This window comes from Anomaloglossus baeobatrachus, chromosome 2 (genome assembly GCF_048569485.1).
Source record: "Anomaloglossus baeobatrachus isolate aAnoBae1 chromosome 2, aAnoBae1.hap1, whole genome shotgun sequence".
Classification (NCBI taxonomy): Eukaryota; Metazoa; Chordata; class Amphibia; order Anura; family Aromobatidae; genus Anomaloglossus; species Anomaloglossus baeobatrachus.
The window spans coordinates 585,233,220-585,254,189 of NC_134354.1; the positions used below are offsets into that span (position 1 = coordinate 585,233,220).

Genomic DNA, 20,970 nt, shown 5'->3' on the forward strand with positions numbered 1-20,970 from the left:
GCAAAGGGTCGCAAGCTTCCAAATCCACCCTGGCTCGGTGGATCAAGGAACCAATTCTTGAAGCCTACCGTTCTGCTGGGCTTCCGGTTCCTTCAGGGCTGAAGGCCCATTCTACCAGAGCCGTGGGTGCGTCCTGGGCATTACGGCATCAGGCTACGGCTCAGCAGGTGTGCCAGGCGGCTACCTGGTCGAGTCTGCACACTTTTACCAAACACTATCAAGTGCATACCTACGCTTCGGCGGACGCCAGCCTAGGTAGACAAGTCCTTCAGGCGGCGACTGCCCACCTGTAGGGTAGGGCCGTTTTTACGGTCCTATCACGAGGGGTTATTATACCCACCCAGGGACTGCTTTTGGACGTCCCAATTGTCTGGGTCTCCCAATGGAGCGCCAAAGAAGAAGGGAATTTTGTTTACTTACCGTAAATTCCTTTTCTTCTAGCTCCAATTGGGAGACCCAGCACCCGCCCTGTTTGCTTAGGGATTTTTGTTTTTTCGGGTACACATGTTGTTCATGTTGAATGGTTTCGGTTCTCCGATGTTCCTTCGGATTGAATTTGTACTTAAACCAGTTATTGGCTTTCCTCCTTCTTGCTTTGGCACTAAAACTGAGGAGCCCGTGATCCCACGGGGGATGTATAGGCAGAAGGGGAGGGGCCTTACACTTTTAAGTGTAATGCTTTGTGTGGCCTCCGGAGGCAGTAGCTATACACCCCAATTGTCTGGGTCTCCCAATTGGAGCTAGAAGAAAAGGAATTTACGGTAAGTAAACAAAATTCCCTTCTTTTCTCTCGCCCCATTCACTTGAATGGGTGCGAGAGAAAGAGTCTCGCATTACACCCGCAGCATGCTGCGATTGTTTTCTCAGTCCGATTAGGGCTGAGAAAATAATCGCTCATGTGTGCTGACACACAGGCTAGAATTGGTCCGAGTGGAATGCGATATTTTATCGCACTCCACTCGCACTGTTTTTCTTGCCGTGTGGCTTGGGCCTAATGATCCAGCGACTCGGGACACAAAAAAGGAAAAATAAAGCAAGCGCGATATGCTTACCGAGTCTCCGGCCCAGCTGTAACTGCTTCCGGGTCACCTACTCTTCTTCCGGAGACACTTATTAGCCTCATACATATTCACTGCTTCCCCCGCTCACCGGCAGTCCTGGTGTCTGTGATTGGTTGCAGTCCAATCCTTTTCAAAATGGGGGGGAGATTAAATATAATAAAGTACCGTCGTTTACATTTTTATTTCATAAAGCAATGGCACACCTGAAAATATGCAACTCTCTAATATCTTATCAGACTAATTTTGCTTCTTTCTCATTCATTCATTCATCTCAGTCATTATCAAAATTCTCAATTCTGAGGTAAAATCTGTATTCAGTGAGGACTTTCCGTGTTACTGAGATGGGAGATAACAACTGTTAGGCTGTGTGCGCACGTTGCGTATTTACATGCAGTTACGCTGCGATCTGCACCGCAGCGTAACTGCATGCGTCCTGCGTCCCCAGCATAATCTATGAAGATTATGCAGGAGACGTGCGCACGTGGCGTATTAGAGCGCAGCGCTTCGGCTGCTGCCCGAAGCGCGCGTTCTAAGAAGTGACATGTCACTTATTCCGTGCGCTCTGCATGCAGCGCCCGCTCTGTCTATGGGAGGGGCTGCACTCAGAGCGCATGGAATTGGCTTTTTTTTTTTTTCATTACGGACTCTTTCTGCAGCGATTTCAAGCACACGTGTGCTGTTCAAATCGCTGCAGAAATTTCTGTAGGGACAGAACGCTACGTGTGCACATAGCCTAACTGATGAGATTCTATGTAGATGGGAGGAGGGAGGAGCTAGAGGCAGAGGGAGGAGCTAGAGGCAGAGGTAGGAGCTAGAGGCAGAGCTTCACCTCCCATCCCCATAGTATCTCATCAGTAACAGCTGCCATCTTCTATCTCAGTAATTGGAAAGTCTTCACTAAAGACAGATTTTACTTCAGAATTGAGAATTTTGATAATGACCGATCAATTCTGGCAGAGAAAGAAGCAGATTTGTCTGATAAGATACATTATAAAGTTACTTATTTTCATGTGTACTATTGATTTATGAAATGAAAATGAAGGTTACACTTTAATGATGATTTGGCTATTATCTTAGATTTTTTTTTTGAGTTTATGGTAGAAAAAATAAGCCTCTGAAACCACATATTCCTACTATTCATAAATGCACTTGTACATATCGGCATTAAACCGTTAAACTGCCGTCACTTGCTGCCTGCACACCGGTGTGCGTCCTTTACCTACGTCATGGGGCCACAATTGAACCATTAGAAGGATAGATCCAGCGAGCCAAATTTGTGATGAATAAAAAAATCTTTTTCTTTATTTCAAATGTAGATTAAAAAAATCTTTTCAATAGCAGCATAATACATATACAGGCAGAGATGAAAAATTACTGCTGTAGAGCGCACGGCAAGACGCGTTTCGGCTAAACCTTTATCATTGCCATTTCTTTTTTTAATTGAACTATTACTTTCGTCTTGATGGTATAAATAAACTTCTCAGCTTGCATTGCTCTGTGCTGTGCTTGGGTACCACACAGGCCGAGTCCAGCGAGGACCACACATGGACGTCTTCTGCTGAACTAGACAACGACTAGTGGCTCCTCACTGGCCCGGGAATAAGACATTATCTCCGGTCACATGACACGTGGTTACATCTTAAAATGTCAGCACTAAGATGGAGTTAATTTATCTCTATTCAATAGCATAGAAGAAATCTAAATGTTTCCACCTACCATGTAGTAAATGTAGACTGACTTTTTTTTCTTCTTCATTGAGTTAAGGCTCCTATACACATTAGACTAAAGTGTGCTGAGCCCAGCTGGGGGGATAATGAACCAACCTTTTAGGGTCCTAGTGACCAGTCCTTCTGTCCTGCAGACGAGCTGTTGTCAGGTTCTCTCATAGAGAACATAGGCCTGCTGGCCGAGCTGAGTGTTCTCATATATAGGGGGAGTCGAGGGAAATGGCTCCAGCTGATGAGTATCTGATGTGTATGGCCGAGCTTAAAGTTTTCACTGCTTGTTTACACATTTATATTCTATTTTAGGTTCCAAACGATGATGAAAAAGAAAAGAAACCTTTAAGAAGAGTAAATCATAGCCCGCAGCCATCAAGTACACGACATAGAGAAAACAAGTAATTATGTTTTTGTTTTGTTTTTGTTTGTTTTTTATATCTTCTGTTTTGACATTTTTGCAGTACAATGACAAGATTTGTTGTACATAATCATGTATGTACGTAAAATCCATTTCAGAGAATTTGGCTATAGCTTTATAAATAGCAGCATGAGTTTGGAGTGTTCTCAGCACCAGAAAGTTACTGATTTATACAGCTTCTGCTTTTAGAAGTACGGCCTGAGTGCCATCTGTGCTACTCATCTCTGGTGGAGTCCGTCTATCTCCTGTGTTCCTGCATCCATCAAATGCGCCTAGGGGGAGGGCGGCCCGCTATGTATACAGCGGCTGGTCCATGCTCCTATGAGAAGCAGTGTTTGAGGACTAGCATCTTAATTTCCTCACACAACTTTTTTGGCTAAAAAAAAATAAGAATCCACAAAAATATTGTCATATCAATGTCAAATTGGGTGCTTTTCCAGGTGGAAAGGACACTAAGAATTCTGATGACACTACTTTAACCACATTAAACATGCACACTATACGTGTGGTTTACCATTGTATTAAGCTTAATGTGAGTGGACCATAACGTCTTGATTTTTGACTAATTTTTCACATGAAAATGAGTCTCCAGATCCCACTCTGAACATGCCCTTAATCTTTGCGGTGTGCAGCCTGCACTGCCAGCTAGAAGCTTGATATATTTAAGATGTACAAACTCTCAAGCCCTGTATGTGCAGTTTTCTGCCAGCTGGGGCATAATAACAGGCCTGGCAGGTTCATTTTATTGTAAGAATTAGCAATTGATGAATAACACCACTGGGGTCATTACCATCAAAAGGACAAGGGGGCTTTGTTAGAGCACCTGCATTGTACCACCTTGGCAATGGCACAGTGCAGGGAAACCATGGATCAAGTGGTTGTAAGACGTGTGTACCATTTTCAGTGATATCACATGGAAACAATTTCTTTAACACCTTAACACTGAATGATGTACATAGTACCTCATGAGCCGGTGTCAGTTCAAGCATTTTGATGTTCTACCGTGTTTTTCCAAAAATAAGCCCTTCCCCAAAAATAAGCCCTAGCAGGGATTTTCAGCATTTTTTGGAGCAAGGCTTAAACCCTTCAGCTCCCGGGCACTTTCCGTTTTTGTATTTTGCTCCCCTTCTTCTGAGAGCCGTAACTTTCTTTGTCGCTCCATTGGGAGACCCAGACAATTGGGTGTATAGCTTCTGCCTCCGGAGGCCACACAAAGTATTACACTTTAAAAAGTGTAACCCCTCCCCTCTGCTATACACCCTCCCGTGCATCACGGGCTCATCAGTTTTATGCTTTGTGTTGAAGGAGGCACACATGCACACAATGCTCCACATTTTAGTCAGCAGCAGCTGCTGACTATATCGGATGGAAGAAAAGAGGGCCCCTAACAGGGCCCCCGGCATGCTCCCTTCTCACCCCACTGAGTCGGCGGTGCTGTTAAGGTTGAGGTACCCATTGCGGGTACACAGGCAGGAGCCACATGCCGTTTTTTCCTTCCCCATCCCTTAGGGGCTCTGGGTAAGTGGGATCCTAACCGGTCATCCAGCCACTGGGACCGGGCTCCCTCCGCAGCCCCTGGGGGAATCTGCCGGACAGGAGACGGAGTATCGTCAGGGACATGGCCCTGCATCTACAGGTACTCTGTGTCCCCGTTGGGACGGTGCATGAAGCACCTTGGCCTCAGACGCAGCTGCGACTGCGGTGTGGATTTTTTGTCTGGGACTACCGCGCCGACCGTGCCTGTTTTTCGGCCGCGTTTTTTTACTTTAGTCCCCGGCTTTTGCGGCCTAGTGGGTTAAACTCCCGCCCCTGAGCCTGCCAGTCAGGGAGAAAAGCGGGACGGTCGGTATGATGCCGACAGTGAGGGCGGGAGCACACTTCGCTGTCCTCCGCCCCCCTCACTGATCACTATGGGCCACCAGGTTCCCGCACTTTTGCGGTTCCGCCCACGGCTCTCTCCTCCCCTCGGAACGCCGGCAGCCATTGTTATAATTCTGCCGGTGGAGGATCTCAGAATCTGCTCCACTGCTCTGGGAGAGGGGGATCCTAACCGGTCGCCATGCACTGGGACCGGGCTCCATCCGCAGCCCCTGGGGGATTCTGACGGACAGGAGACTGGACATCATCAGGGACAGAGCCCTGCATCATAAGGTACTCTGTGTCCCCTGAGGGACGGTGCATGCAGCATCTGTGTTACAAATGCCGCAGCGGTTGCCGAGTGGTTTGTGAGACTGGGACTACCGCGCCGACCGCGCCATGTTTGTCGGCCGCGTTTTTAAATTTAGTCCCCGGCTCTTGCGGCCTAGTACCATATACCCGTTCTCGGGCCTGCCAGTCAGGGGTAACGACGGGACGGCCGACTGGACGTCGGCAGGGAGGGCTGGAGCATACGTTGGTATCCTCCTTCCCCCTCACTGAGCACTGTGGGGCACCAGTTTTCAGGTGCTGACCCCCCTTGGTGCCGCAGTGTATATATATATGTTTATTTATATGGTATATGATCTCACTGTTCGGCAGCATTATTTGCTTTTGGCTGTATACCCTCACTGATTACTCTGCGGACGACATGCTGTTGTCTACTCTTAAAGAATAAGGGTGCCAAGGCACTGGCTTATTTTACAACCTGTACCTCTTGTGCGGCTATATTACAGGCAGGGTCCACATACCCTCATTGTGTACAATGCTTGGCCCCGAGGGCACTCACTCAGCCGCAGCCTCCGGCACTGGTGGGACCCTCGGCCAGGTGGTACCGCCGGTTTCCACTGCACAGATGACAGGGACAGAGTTTGCGTGTTGGAATCAGCAAATCTCTGAGTAGCTTTCACATTCCAGGACTCAGTCTATGGACAGAGGGTCTGCTAAGATACTGGAAGCCTTGCAGTCCAGACCGATAACACAGGGCCAGGGAGCTGTGAGTTCATCGCTCCCGGGTCCCTCTGGGTCGGTACAACAAGGGGCTCCTGGGGTAACACCCAGATCCCATGGTGAGAACTCCGTCACGGACCGCGGCCTCTGATAGGCTAAGCGGGCCCGCTGGGAACCTTCCCCGACTTCATCAGGAGTGCGTGTTTCGATCACTCTAACTCCAGAGGGGCCGTCCAGAAGCACAGAACTTTACGGACAAGCGCTTACTAAGCGCCTTATTGACACGCGTTACCCTTTTCCCCCCTGACGTTGTTAAGGGTTGGGCTCAGTGTCACAGGGTGGATTCTCCAGCTCTAGGCTGGCGGCTAGATCCGTAGTATTAGTGGCAGATGCCATCTCTCACGAATGCCACTGACAGGCAAATAAAGCTTATGATGAAATCCATCTATGAAGCCATAGTCGCATCTTTTGCTCCAGCCTTCGCAGCCGTGAGGGCACTCCAAGCTATCTCAGCTTGTCTGGCTGAGATTATTGCGGTTGCACATACCTCTGCCCCGCAGGTTGTGTCCTTCACTTCTCAGGCGTAGGTTTTTTCGTTCTACGCCATGAACGCCGTTCCTGGACTCTGCGAGCCGTACAGCGGTAGCATCCACCAATTCGGTGGCAGTCTGCAGGGCCATGTGGCTACGTGAATGGAAGGCAGGCTCTGCTTCCAAGAAGTTCTTAACCGGTTTGCCATTTTCTGGCGACCGTTTGTTTGGCGAGCAATTGGATGAAGTTCCTAGACAGTCCAAGGGAAAGGTATCGTCCTTGCCCCAGTCCAAAGGTTTCGGTCATTTCGGTCCTCAGCAAAGTTCCGTTCCTCCACGTCCAACAGGTCAGAGGAGGGCTAGAGGAACTCTTCTGCATGGCGGTCTAAGTCACAAGGCGGCTTCCACATGACTTCGGCCTCACCAAGACCGCGTCCCCGGTCGGTGGCAGGCTCTCCCGCTTTTGCGACGCCTGGTGGCCACATGTCCAAGACCGATGGGTGAGAGACATTCTGTCTCACGGTCACAGGATAGAGCTCTGCTCTCGTCCTCCGACTCTTTTCTTCAAAACATCTCCGCCCCCCGAGCGAGCCGATGCACTTTTTCAGGCGGTGAACACTCTGAAGCCTCGATGTCACAAGGAGACTTCCTAGCATCAATTGACATCAAGGATGCTTATCTCCATGTGCCGATCGCACCCGAGCTTCAACGCTTTCTGCGTTTCGCCATCGGGGACGAACACTTCAGTTCGTGGCACTGCCATTCGGCCTGGCGACAGCCCCACGGGTCTTCACCAAGGTCATGGCAGCAGTGGTGGCGGTCCTACACTCTCAGGGCCACTCGGTGATCACTTACCTAGACGATCTTCTAGTCAAGACACCCTCCTGGGTGGCATGTCAACACAACCTGACCATTGCTCTGGAGACTCTCCAGGGGTTCGGGTGGATCATCAAATTTCCAAGGTCAAAACTGACACCGACCCATTCACTGACTTGCCTCGGGATGGAGTTTCATACTCTCTCAGCGATAGTGAAGCTTCCGCTGCATAGTCAGCGTTCACTACAGACAGGGGTGCAATCTCTCCTTCGGGCCCAGTCACCCCTTGAGGCGCCTAATGCACTTTCTAAGGATGATGGTGGCAGCAAGGGAGGGAGTTCCCTTGCGCAGTTTCGTCTGCGTCCGATTCTATCGGACACCGCAAATGGGACAGGAGGTCGACGTCCCTAGACAAGAACGTCTCTCTTTCCCTTGCAGCAAAACCTCTCTTCAGTGGTGTCTTCTTTCCACTTCCTGGGCGAAGGAAAAATCCTTCCGGCCCCCAGCTGAGGCTGTGGTCACGACGGACGCGTGTCTGTCAGGGTGGGGAGCGGTCTTCCTCCACCACTCGGCTCAGGGAACCTGGACTCCGACAGAGTCCTCCCTTCAGATCAATGTTCTGGAGATAAGAGCAGTGGATCTAGCCCTAAAGGTGTTCCAGCGGTGGCTGGAGGGCAGGCAGATCCGAATTCAGTCGGACAACGCCACGGCGGTTGCGTACATCAACCACCAGGGCGGCACACGCGCAGTCGTCAAGCCTTCCGAGCAGTTCAGCGGATTCGGCTGTGGGCGGAAGCCACAGCCTCCACCATCTCCGCAGTTCACATCCCGGGCGTAGAAAACTGGGAAGCAGATTTTCTCAGTCGCCAGGGCATGGACGCAGGGGAATGGTCTCTTCACCCGGACGTGTTCTAGAGATCTGTTGCCGTTGGGGAACGCCGGACGTCGATCTAATGGCGTCTCGGCACAACAACAAAGTCCCGGCATTCATGGCTCGGTCCAAGGATCACAGAGCTCTGGCGGCAGACGCGCTAGTTCACGACTGGTCGCAGTTTCGACTGCCTTATGTTTTTCCTCCTCTGGCAATACTGCCCAGAGTGTTACGCAAGATCAGGTCAGACTGTCGCCGCGCCATCCTCGTCGCTCCAGACTGGCCGAGGTGATCGTGGTACCCGGATCTGTGGCACCTCACGGTGGGTCAACCGTGGGCACTCCCAGACCGACCAGACTTGCTGCCTCAAGGGCCATATTTCCTTCGAAATTCTGCGGCTCTAAACCTGACTGTGTGGCCATTGAGTCCTGGCTCCTAGCGTCATCAGGGATATCTCCAGAGGTCATTGCCACCATGAGACAGGCCAGGAAACCAACGTCCGCCAAGATCTATCACAGGACTTGGAGGATCTTCTTATCCTGGTGCTCTGATCAGGGTTTTACTCCCTGGCCGTTTGCCTTGCCCACTTTTCTTTCTTTCCTTCAATCCGGAATGGACAAGGGCTTGTCTCTCGGCTCTCTCAAGGGACAAGTATCGGCGCTTTCCGGTCCCACCTTACAAGCGTCCGTTAACACCCTCGGATCTTAACAGGGTGCTGACGACTCTTCAGAAGCCACTTTGCGAGCCGATGCGGGATCTTTATATCTCGCCTTTCGCAAAGGGTGGCCTTCCTAGTGGCAGTCACATCACTCAGAAGAGTGTCTCAGCTAGCAGCGCTGTCATGCAAAGCCCCCTTCCTGGTGTTTCACCAGGATAGGGTGGTTCTACGTCCGGTCCCGGACTTTCTCCCTAAGGTATCCCCGTTTCATCTCAATCAGGATATCGTCTTACCCTCTTTGGGTCCGCATCCAGTTCACCAATGTGAAAAGGATTTGCATTTATTAGATCTGGTGAGAGCACTCCGGCTCTACATTTCTCGCACGGCGCCCCTGCGCCGGTCTGATGCGCTCTTGTCCTTATCGCGGGCCAGAGTAAGGGATTTCAGGTTTTCAAGTCAACCTTGGCTCGGTGGATCAAGGAACCGATTCTTGAAGCCTACCGTTCTTTTAGGCTTCCGATTCCTGCAGGGCTGAAGGCCCATTCTACCAGAGCCGTCGGTGTCCTGGGCATTGCGACACCAGGCTACGGCTCGGCAGGTGTGTCAGGCGGCTACCTGGTCGAGTCTGCACACTCTCACGAAACACTATCAGGTGCATGCCGATGATTCGGCAGATGCCAGCCTAGGTAGGCGACTCCTTCAGGCGGCAGTTGCCCACCTGTAAGAGGGGGCCGTTTTTCGGCTCTTTTTATCGAGGTATTCTTTTACCCACCCAGGGATTGCTTTTGGACATCCCAATTGTCTGGGTCTCCCAATGGAGCGACAAAGAAGAAGGGAATTTTGTTTACTTACCGTAAATTCCTTTTCTTCTAGCTCCTATTGGGAGACCCAGCACCCGCCCCTGTACCCTTCGGGCTGGTTGTTCTTTTGTGTACACATGTTGTTCATGTTGAATTGTTCTTTTGGTTCATGGTTTCAGTTCTCGGAACATCCTTCGGATTGAATTTACCTTAGACCAATTTATAAGTTTCCTCCTTCCTGCTTTGGCACCAAAACTGATGAGCCCGTGATGCACGGGAGGGTGTATAGCAGAGGGGAGGGGTTACACTTTTTAAAGTGTAATACTTTGTGTGGCCTCCGGAGGCAGAAGCTATACACCCCAATTGTCTGGGTCTCCCAATAGGAGCTAGAAGAAAAGGAATTTACGGTAAGTAAACAAAATTCCCTTCTTCTCAGTCGCCAGGGCATGGACGCAGGAGAATGGTCTCTTCACCCGGACGTGTTTCAAGAGATCTGTTGCCGCTGGGGAACGCCGGACGTCGATCTCATGGCGTCTCGGCACAACAACAAAGTCCCGGCATTCATGGCACGGTCTCAGGATCACAGAGCTCTGGCGGCGGACGCCTTAGTTCAGGATTGGTCGCAGTTTCGACTGCCTTATGTATTTCCTCCTCTGGCACTGCTGCCCAGAGTGTTGCGCAAGATCAGGTCCGACTGCCGCCGCGCCATCCTCGTCGCTCCAGACTGGCCGAGGAGGTCGTGGTACCCGGACCTGTGGCACCTCACGGTGGGTCAACCATGGGCGCTCCCAGACCGACCAGACTTGCTGTCTCAAGGGCCGTTTTTCCATCTGAATTCTGCGGCCCTCAACCTGACTGTGTGGCCATTGAGTCCTGGCTCCTAGCGTCCTCAGGGTTATCTCAAGAGGTCATTGCCACTATGAGACAGGCCAGGAAACCAACGTCAGCCAAGATCTATCACAGGGCTTGGAGGATCTTCTTAGCCTGGTGCTCTGATAAGGGGTTTAACCCCTGGCCGTTTGCCTTACCCACGTTTCTTTCCTTCCTTCAATCCGGAATGGACAAGGGTTTGTCTCTCGGCTCTCTCAAGGGACAAGTATCAGCGCTTTCCGTGTTTTTTCAAAAGCGTCTAGCCAGGCTTCCGCAGGTCCGCACGTTCCTGCAGGGAGTTTGCCACATAGTCCCACCTTACAAGCGGCCGCTGGAACCCTGGGATCTTAACAGGGTTCTACGGGCTCTTCAGAAACCACCTTTTGAGCCGCTGCGGGATGTCTCTCTATCACGTCTTTCGCAGAAGGTGGCATTTCTAGTGGCAGTTACGTCACTCCGAAGAGTGTCAGAGCTTGCAGCGCTGTCATGCAAAGCCCCCTTCCTGGTATTTCACCAGGATAAGGTGGTTCTGCGTCCGGTCCCGGACTTTCTCCCCAAGGTGGTGTCCCCGTTTCATCTCAATCAGGATATCTCCTTGCCTTCATTTTACCCTCATCCAATTCACCAATGTGAAAAGGATTTGCATTTGTTAGATCTAGTGAGAGCACTCCGGATCTACGTGTCTCGCACGGCGCCACTGCGCCGTTCTGATGCACTCTTTGTCCTTGTCGCTGGCCAGCGTAAGGGGTCGCAGCCTTCCAAGTCAACCTTGGCTCGGTGGATCAAGGAACCGATTTTTGAAGCCTACCGTTCTTCTGGGCTTCCGATTCCTTCAGGGCTGAAAGCCCATTCTACCAGAGCCGTGGGTGCGTCCTGGGCATTGCGGCACCGGGCGACGGCTCAGCAGGTGTGTCAGGCAGCTACCTGGTCTAGTCTGCACACTTTCACGAAACACTATCAAGTGCATACCTATGCTTCGGCGGATGCCAGTCTAGGTAGGCAGGTCCTTCAGGCGGCGGTTGCCCACCTGTAAGAGGGGGCCGTTTTTCGGCTCTTTTTATTGAGGTATTCTTTTACCCACCCAGGGACTGCGTTTGGACGTCCCAATTGTCTGGGTCTCCCAATGGAGCGACAAAGAAGAAGGGAATTTTGTTTACTTACCGTAAATTCCTTTTCTTCTAGCTCCTATTGGGAGACCCATCACCCGCCCCTGTTCCCTTCGGGCTGTTTGTTCTTTTGTGCACACATATTGTTCATGTTGAATTGTTCTTTTGGTTCATGGTTTTCAGTTCTCCGAACATCCTTCGGATTGAATTTACCTTAGACCAATTTATAAGTTTCCTCCTTCCTGCTTTGGCACCAAAACTGAGGAGCCCGTGATGCACGGGGGGGTGTATAGGCAGAGGGGAGGGGTTACACTTTTTAAAGTGTAATACTTTGTGTGGCCTCCGGAGGCAGAAGCTATACACCCCAATTGTCTGGGTCTCCCAATAGGAGCTAGAAGAAAAGGAATTTACGGTAAGTAAACAAAATTCCCTTCTTTTCCATCAATCTTTCCATATAAGGGCTTGTTTTTTGCGGGACGAGTTGTACTTTTAAATGAAAGCATACGTTTTACCATATAGTGTACTGGAAAACGGCAAAAAAATTCCAAGTGCGGCAAAATTGCAAAAAAAAGTGTGCTCGTACAATAGTTTTTGGGATATTTTATTCACTGTGTTCACTATATGGAAAAACTGATGTATCTATGTGATGCCTGAGGTCAGTGCGAGTTTGTAGACACCAAACATGTATAGGTTTACTTGTATCTAAGGGGTTAAAAAAAATTCACTTGTCCAAAAAAAGTGGCGCACGTTTTGCGCCATTTTCCAAAACCCGTAGCGTTCTCATTTTTCGGGATCTGAGACTCAGTGACGGCTTATTTTTTGCAATCAAATTACAATTTGCCATTGGCAACTAGAAAGCCTAAACTAAAGACTGATCTATTTAAAATTTAACTTTCTTCGGCGCTCCATTGGGAGACCCAGACGATTGGGTGTATAGCTACTGCCTCCGGAGGCCACACAAAGCATTACACTAAAAAGTGTAAGGCCCCTCCCCTTCTGGCTATACACCCCCAGTGGGATCACTGGCTCACCAGTTTTCTGCTTTGTGCGAAGGAGGTCAGACATCCACGCATAGCTCCACTGTTTAGTCAGCAGTAGCTGCTGACTATATCGGATGGAAGAAAAGAGGGCCCATATAGGGCCCCCAGCATGCTCCCTTCTCACCCCGCTTGTGGTTTGTAAGGTTGAGGTACCTATTGCTGGTACGGCGGCTGGAGCCCACATGCTGTTTTCCTTCCCCATCCCCCTGAGGGGCTCTGAGGAAGTGGGATCTTACCGGCCCCAAAGCCCTGAGGCCGGGCTCCATCCACAGACCCATTGAACCTGCTGGATACGGAGCTGGGTACCGTTCAGGGACATGGCCCTGCACCATTCAGGTACTCTGTGTCCCCGTACACACAGGCACAGCACACTCCAGACTTGCTGGGTGTGCTAGTGCGCCGGGGACAGTAAAGGGTTACAGTCACTGCAGCCTAGCTGAGTGACTTTATGTATGGGGAACTACCGCGCCGGACGCTCCGGGAGCGGCGGCGCGGCTGGGACTTGTAGTGCACCGGGGACTTAGCGCCGACCGCGCTTTTACGGCGGCGGCGCTTATAAATCCAGTCCCCGGCTTTTGCGGCCTAGCTCCGCTTCGTTCCCGCCCCCACCCTGTCAATCAGCAGCGCCGAGGGCTGGAGCCTTATTTACATGCTCCAGCCCTCTCACTGGACACTGTGGGACGCCGGTTTCCCGCTCTGACTTGGGGGCACGCCCACGGCCCGCCCCTACTCACACGAGCTGGAGAAGGACGCCGGCAGCCATTCCTGCAGTCCGAGCTGAGAGATCGGACTCTGGGCAACCAGGCACAGGACTAGGGCGACCACACACCCGCTTATAGGCGGGCGGTAAGCGGCACCTGAAGTGCTGACCCCACTAAATACCGCAGTTGTCCATTTGTATTTTTATGCTTACACTGCATAGGTCGCTATTTTTGGCTATATGCCCTCTTAGATGGCGACACATCAGCAGCAGGAAAGCAGGGGTGCTAAGGCACAGGCTTTCTATGCTGCTTGTATTGCATGTACTGAAGTGTTCATGTGTATTTATGCTTGTATGCTATACATTGCACTGTACGGTCGCTAGTCTGGGCTATTTTCGCCTAGAATGACTAGACTACAGCAGCAGAAAAGCAAGGGTGCTGAGGCACAGGTTTTTTCTATGCTGCTTGTATTGCAGGGGTTGCAGTGTTCATTTGTACTTATGCTTGTATGCTATACATTGCACTGTATGGTCGATATTCTGGGCTATATTCCCCTAGATGGCTAGGCTACAGCAGCAGAAAAGCAGGGGTGCCAAGGCACAGGCTTTCTATGCTGCTTGTATTGCATGTGCTGCAGTGTTCATTTGTACTTTATGCTTGTATGCTATACATTGCACTGTACGGTCGCCATTCTTGGCTCTATATCCTAGATGGCTAGTCGGCAGCAGCATATAAGCAACACAGGCTTTCGATGCTGTTTTTACTGCATGTGATACTGTTCCACGGCACTGAACCCCATTGTGTGCAATGCTCCCCTGGAGCACTTGGTCAGCCGGGGTCTCTACTAGACGTGGCCAAAGGAACCACCTGTCAACCCTGTCCAAGGACAGGGATGGAGTTGCAATGGGATAGAGACTTGCAGTCCGGACAGGCCATGGGCAATCTGGATCATTGCTCCCTGGCCACCCTCATTGGGAATAAAATCGGTGCTCCGGGGGGGGGGGGTCCCAGGAGGCTCTCTGTATGATGAGGCAGACGTAGCTCATCAGGACTTTGATCCTGACACCGCTCTCAATCCGGATACACCGGATGGTGACGCCATAAGGAATGATCCTATAGCGTCCATCAATGGAATGTTGGATCTTTCTCCCTCAGCTCCCCCAGCGGAGGAGACAGCTTCACAGCAGGAGAAGTCCCATTTCAGTAGCTCAAACGTATATTGAGTATTTTTCTGGCCACGCTGACTTTAGAGAAGCAGTCCAGGAACACCACGCTTACCAGATAAGCGTTTTCTCCAAACGTATTAAGGATACACGTTATCCTTTTCCCCCTGACGTGGTCAAGCGCAGGACCCAGGGTCCAAAGGTGGATTCTCCAATCTCCAGGCTTGCGGCTAGAGCCATAGTTGCAGTGGAGATGGGACTTCACTTAAAGCCAGACAGATGGACTCTGGTTGAAATCTGTCTATGAGGCTATCGGCGTGTCGGTTGCTCCGGCATTTACAGCCGTATGGGCACCCTAAGCTTTTCAGCTGTTCTTGCACAGCTGGTCTTGAGCATATGTACATTTGTGCCGCAGGGGCGTCCGTAACCTCGCAATGTCTGCATTGCGACTTACCCTATTAATGCTGTCCTGGAAGGACAGTCGAGGTTTCGGTCCTTCCCAAGCTCGGGCAGGTCCCAATTGTCCTCGTCCAAAAGAGCTGAAAAGCCTCAGAGGGGCTCAGCTTCCGGGGGCTCAATCACGCCCAAGGAAGGCAGCCGGAGGAACCGCTACCAAGGCGGTCTCCTCATGACTCTCAGCTCTCTCATCTCTCCGCATCCGCGGTTGATGGCAGACTCGCTCGCCTTTGGCGACATTTAGCTGCCACAGGTCACAGACCGGTGGGTGAGGGACATTGTGCCCACGTGCACAGGACAGAGTTCTGTTCTCGTCCCCCGACTCGATTCTTCAGAACGTCCCCACCTCCCCACCGAGCCGATGCTCTTCTGCAGGCAGAAGGAGTGGTAATCCCTGTTCCTCTTCAGGAACAAGACACGGTTTTCCTCCAATCTGGTTGTGGTGCCAAAAAAGGATGGCTCTTTCCGTTCCGTTCTGGACCTAAAACTGCTCAACAAGCACGTGGAGGCCAGGCGGTTCCGGATGAAACCCTCCGCTCCGTCATTGCCTCAATGTCTCAAGGATATTTCCTAGCATCAATAGACATCAAAAGATGCTTATCTCCACGTGCCGATTGCTACAGAGCACCAATGTTTTTTCTACGTTTCGTGATGGGAGACGACCATCTTCAGTTCGTAGCTCTGCCATTCGGTCTGGCGATAGCCCCACGGGTGTTCACCAAGGTCATGGCGGCAGTGGTAGCAGTCTTGCACTCACAGGGACACTCTGTGATCCCTTACTTGGACGATCTACTTGTCAAGGCACCCTCTCAAGAGGCATGCCAACTCAGCCTGAATGTTGCGCTGGAGACTCTCCAGACGTTCGGGTGGATCATCAACTTCTCAACGTCAAACCTGTCACCGACCCAATCACTAACGTATCTTGGCATGGAGTTTCATACCCTCTCAGCGCTAGTGAAGCTTCCGCTGGACAAGCAGCGGTCACTACAGACTGGGGTGCAGACTCTCCGTCAAGGTCAGTCGCACTCCTTAAGACGCCTCATGCACTTCCTCGGGAAGATGGTGGCGGCAATGGAGGCGGTTCCGTTTGCGCAGTTTCATCTGCGTCCTCTTTATTGGGACATTCTCCGCCAATGGGACGGGAAGTCTACATCCCTGAACAGGAAAGTATCCCTTTCACAGACGGCCAAGGACTCTCTGCAATGGTGGCTTCTTCCCACCTCACTATCACAGGGAAGATCCTTCCTACCACCGTCTTGGGCGGTAGTCACGACAGACGCGAGTCTGTCAGGGTGGGGAGCAGTTTTTCTCCACCACAGGGCTCAGGGTACGTGGACTCAGCAGGAGTCCACCCTTCAGATCCATGTTCTGGAAATCAGAGCAGTGTATCTTGCCCTACTAGCCTTCCAGCAGTGGCTGGAAGGAAAGCAGATCCGAATTCAGTCGGACAACTCCACAGCGGTGGCATACATCAATCACCAAGGAGGGACACGCAGTCGGCAAGCCTTCCAGGAAGTCCGGCGGATTCTGATGTGGGTGGAAGCCACGGCCTCCACCGTATCCGCAGTTCACATCCCCGGCGTAGAAAACTGGGAAGCAGACTTCCTCAGCCGCCAGGGCATGGACGCAGGGGGATGGTCCCTTCACCCGGACGTGTTTCAGGAAATCTGTAGCCGCTGGGGAAGGCCGGACGTCGACCTAATGGCGTCCAGGCACAACAACAAGGTCCCAACCTTCATAGCACGGTCTCGCGATCACAGAGCTCTGGCGGCAGACGCCTTAGTGCAAGATTGGTCGCAGTTCCGGCTCCCTTATGTGTTTCCACCTCTGGCACTCTTGCCCAGAGTGCTACGCAAGATCAGATCCGACTGCAGCCGCGTCATACTCGTCGCCCCAGACTGGCCAAGGAGGGCGTGGTATCCGGATCTGTGGCATCTCACGGTCGGCCAACCGTGGGCACTACCAGACCGACCAGACTTGCTGTCCCAAGGGCCGTTTTTTCCATCGGAATTCTGCGGCCCTGAACCTGACTGTGTGGCCATTGAGTCCTGGATCCTAGGGTCTTCAGGATTATCCCAAGGGGTCGTTGCCACCATGAGACGGGCTAGGAAGCCCACGTCCGCTAAGATCTACCACAGAACGTGGAGGATATTCTTATCCTGGTGCTCTGCTCAGGGAGTGTCTCCCTGGCCTTTTGGATTGCCTACCTTTCTTTCTTTCCTGCAATCTGGGTTAGAAAAAGGTTTGTCGCTCGGCTCCCTTAAAGGGCAAGTCTCGGCGCTATCCGTCTTTTTTCAAAAGCGTCTAGCACGACTTCCTAAGGTGCGCACGTTCCTGCAGGGGGTTTGTCATATTGTACCCCCGTACAAGCGGCCGTTAGATCCATGGGATCTGAACAGGGTACTAGTTGCCCTCCAGAAGCCGCCCTTCGAGCCTCTGAGGGAGGTTTCACTTTCTAGACTATCACAGAAAGTGGCTTTTCTGGTAGCGATCACATCTCTTCGGAGAGTGTCTGAGCTAGCAGCGCTGTCATCCAAGGCTCCTTTCCTGGTCTTCCACCAGGACAAGGTAGTGCTGCGCCCCATTCAGGAGTTTCTCCCGAAGGTGGTATCCTCTTTTCATCTTAATCAGGATATCTCCTTGCCTTCTTTTTGTCCTCATGCAGTTCATCGGTATGAGAAGGATTTACATTTGTTAGATCTGGTGAGAGCACTCAGAATCTACATTTCCCGTACGGCGCCCCTGCGCCGCTCCGATGCACTCTTTGTCCTTGTCGCTGGTAAGCGCAAAGGGTCGCAGGCTTCCAAAGCCACCCTGGCTCGATGGATCAAAGAACCAATTCTTGAAGCCTACCGTTCTGCTGGGCTTCCGGTTCCATCAGGGCTGAAGGCCCATTCTACCAGAGCCGTGGGTGCGTCCTGGGCATTGCGACACCAGGCTACGGCTCAACAGGTGTGCCAGGCAGCTACCTGGTCGAGTCTGCACACTTTCACCAAACATTATCAGGTGCATACCTATGCTTCGGCGGACGCCAGCCTAGGTAGAAGAGTCCTGCAGGCGGCAGTTGCCTCCCCGTAGGGGAGGGCTGGCTTCGCAGCTCTAACATAAGGTATTTCTTTACCCACCCAGGGACAGCTTTTGGACGTCCCAATCGTCTGGGTCTCCCAATGGAGCGCCGAAGAAGAAGGGAATTTTGTTACTTACCGTAAATTCCTTTTCTTCTAGCTCCTATTGGGAGACCCTGCACCCGCCCTGTTGTCCTTCGGGATTTTTGGGTTTTTTCGGGTACACATGTTGTTCATGTTGAACGGTTTTTCAGTTCTCCGATGTTACTCGGAGTGAATTTGTTTAACCAAGTTATTGGCTTTCCTCCTTCTTGCTTTTGCACTAAAACTGGTGAGCCAGTGATCCCACTGGGGGTGTATAGCCAGAAGGGGAGGGGCCTTACACTTTTTAGTGTAATGCTTTGTGTGGCCTCCGGAGGCAGTAGCTATACACCCAATCGTTTGGGTCTCCCAATAGGAGCTAGAAGAAAAGGAATTTACGGTAAGTAACAAAATTCCCTTCTTCTTTGTCTCTCCATTGGGAGACCCAGACAATTGGGTGTATAGCTTCTGCCTCCGGAGGCCACACAAAGTATTACACTTTAAAAAGTGTAACCCCTCCCCTCTGCCTATACACCCTCCCGTGGATCACGGGCTCCTCAGTTTTATGCTTTGTGTGGAAGGAGGCACACATCCACTCATGCATTCTCAATTTAGTTATGTCGGTTGGAAGAAAAGAGGGCCCCCACGGGGCCCCCGGCATGTTCCCTTCTCACCCCACTAGGTCGGCGGTGTTGTTAAGGTTGAAGTACCCATTGCGGGTACAGAGGCTGGAGCCACATGCCGTCTCCTTCTCCATCCCTTATGCGGCTCTGGGAGAAGTGGGATCCTAAGCGGTCATCCATTTACTGGGACCGTGCTCCATCCGCAGCCCCTGTGGGACCCTGCCGGACCGGAGCCTCTTCAACCTCAGGGACCGGGCCCTGCAACTCAAAGCTACTCTGTTTCCCCGTAGGGGACTGTGCAGGGAGAGCACCTTCTTCCCGGAAGCCGCGGCGGCTGCTGAATTCAGGAGGCCGGTGGACTTCCGCGCCGACCGTGCCTGCTTGCCGGGCGCGGTCTCAAATTTAGTCCCCGGCCTCATCGCGGCCTAGTCGCAAAAATCCCGCCCCCGGGCCTGCCTGTCAGGGGTAAGAGCGGGATTACCGACCTGACGTCGGATGTGAGGGCTGGAGCATCCGGCATGTTTCCTCCCCCCTCACTGATCACTGTGGGGACCCCAGATTCCCGCACTTTTCTGGCGCCGCCCACGGCTCCACTCCTCCCCTGAGAGCTCCGGCAGCCATTTTTTGGCATTCTGCCGGTGGAGGATTCTTAGTGAACAGCTCTGCAGCTCCGGGGGATCCAAGGCAGGGAATCTGGAGGACACACACCTCTCGTTAGCGGTCGGTAAGCCACACCGGTCACCCGGTGCTGGTCCCCCTAGGTTGCCGGATTAGATACGTATATCTCTATATCTATCTGTTCAGTGGGCTGTATACCCCTTTCCCATATACCCTCAGTGATCACTCTCCTAGGAGACAACAGCATGTCGTCCACAAGGAGCAAAGCTGCTAAGGCACAGGGTTTTTTTTTTGCGGCCTGTACCTCTTGTGGGGCTATGTTACCTGCGGGTTCCACCTACCCTCACTGTGAGCAATGCTCGACCCCTGTTTCGCTTGCTCAGCCGGAGCCTCGGACACTGGTGGGCCCCTCGGCTCATGTAGACCCCCCTGCTCCCCCTGACCAGGCTGCAGGGACAGAGTTCGCCTCTTTTGCTGAGAAACTCTCTGAGTCACTCTCTCAATCCATTGCACAGTCTATGGACAAATGGTCTTCTAAGCTGCTAGAGGCTTTGCAGTCCAGACCGGACCTTTCACAGGCCCCGGCCCCTGTTGGCTCGTCGCCTCCAGGCCCCTCTCGGTCCGCGCCGCAGCGCGCTCCCAGGTTGGCCCCTCGGTCTCAGGCGGAGGACTCCTGCCGGACCGAAGTCCCAGACCGGCTAAGCGGGCTCGCTGGGACTCTTCCCCGACTTCCTCTCGCTGCTCGGGATCCCAACTTGAGGACTCTCTGGAGGACGAGGCGGACGTCGCAGCTCAGGGCTCTGACCCGGACGTCGCCCTTAACCTTGATACACCTGAGGGGGACGCCTTAGTAAATGATCTTATCTCGTCCATCAACCAGGTGTTAGATCTCTCTCCCCCGCCTCCTCCTGTAGAGGAGTCGGCGTCTCAGCAGGAGAAACACCAGTTTCGGTTCCCCAAACGTACACGCAATACGTTTTTTGATCACTCTAACTTCAGGGACGCTGTCCAGAAGCCCAGAGCGGTCCCGGACAAGCGCTTTCCTAAGCGCCTCACTGACACACGTTACCCCTTCCCATCTGAAGTAGTTAAGGGTTGGGCTCACTGTCCCAAGGTGGATCCTCCAGTCTCAAGATTGGCGGCTAGATCCGTGGTGTCGGTTGCAGATGGCTCATCGCTAAAGGATGCCACTGACAGACAGATGGACTTCACCAGGAGCTCTATCTATGAGGCCACGGGCGCGTCTTTTGCCCCGGCCTTTGCAGCCGTGTGGGCACTCCAAGCTATCTCGGCTTGTCTGACTGAGATTAATGCTGTCACACGTAATTCTGCTCCGCAAGTTGCGTCTTTGACCTCTCAGGCGTCAGCCTTTTCATCCTACGCCATGAACGCCGTCCTGGACTCTGCTAGCCGTACAGCTGTAGCATCCGCTAACTCTGTGGCAGTCCGCAGGGCCATGTGGCTACGCGAATGGAAGGCAGACTCGGCTTCCAAGAGGTTCTTAACC

At 52.2% G+C, this 20,970-nt stretch overlaps 1 protein-coding gene across 1 annotated transcript in view; it reads left to right on the plus strand.

Moving 5' to 3' along the window:
• RBM26 (RNA binding motif protein 26) overlaps nt 1–20,970 on the plus strand; it is a 252,850-nt gene that overhangs the window by 27,389 nt on the left and 204,491 nt on the right. Inside the window, exon 4 of the mRNA XM_075336770.1 lies at nt 3,092–3,180. Within this exon, the coding sequence (XP_075192885.1) occupies nt 3,092–3,180 (89 nt within the window). The remainder of the gene's footprint in view (nt 1–3,091; nt 3,181–20,970) is intronic.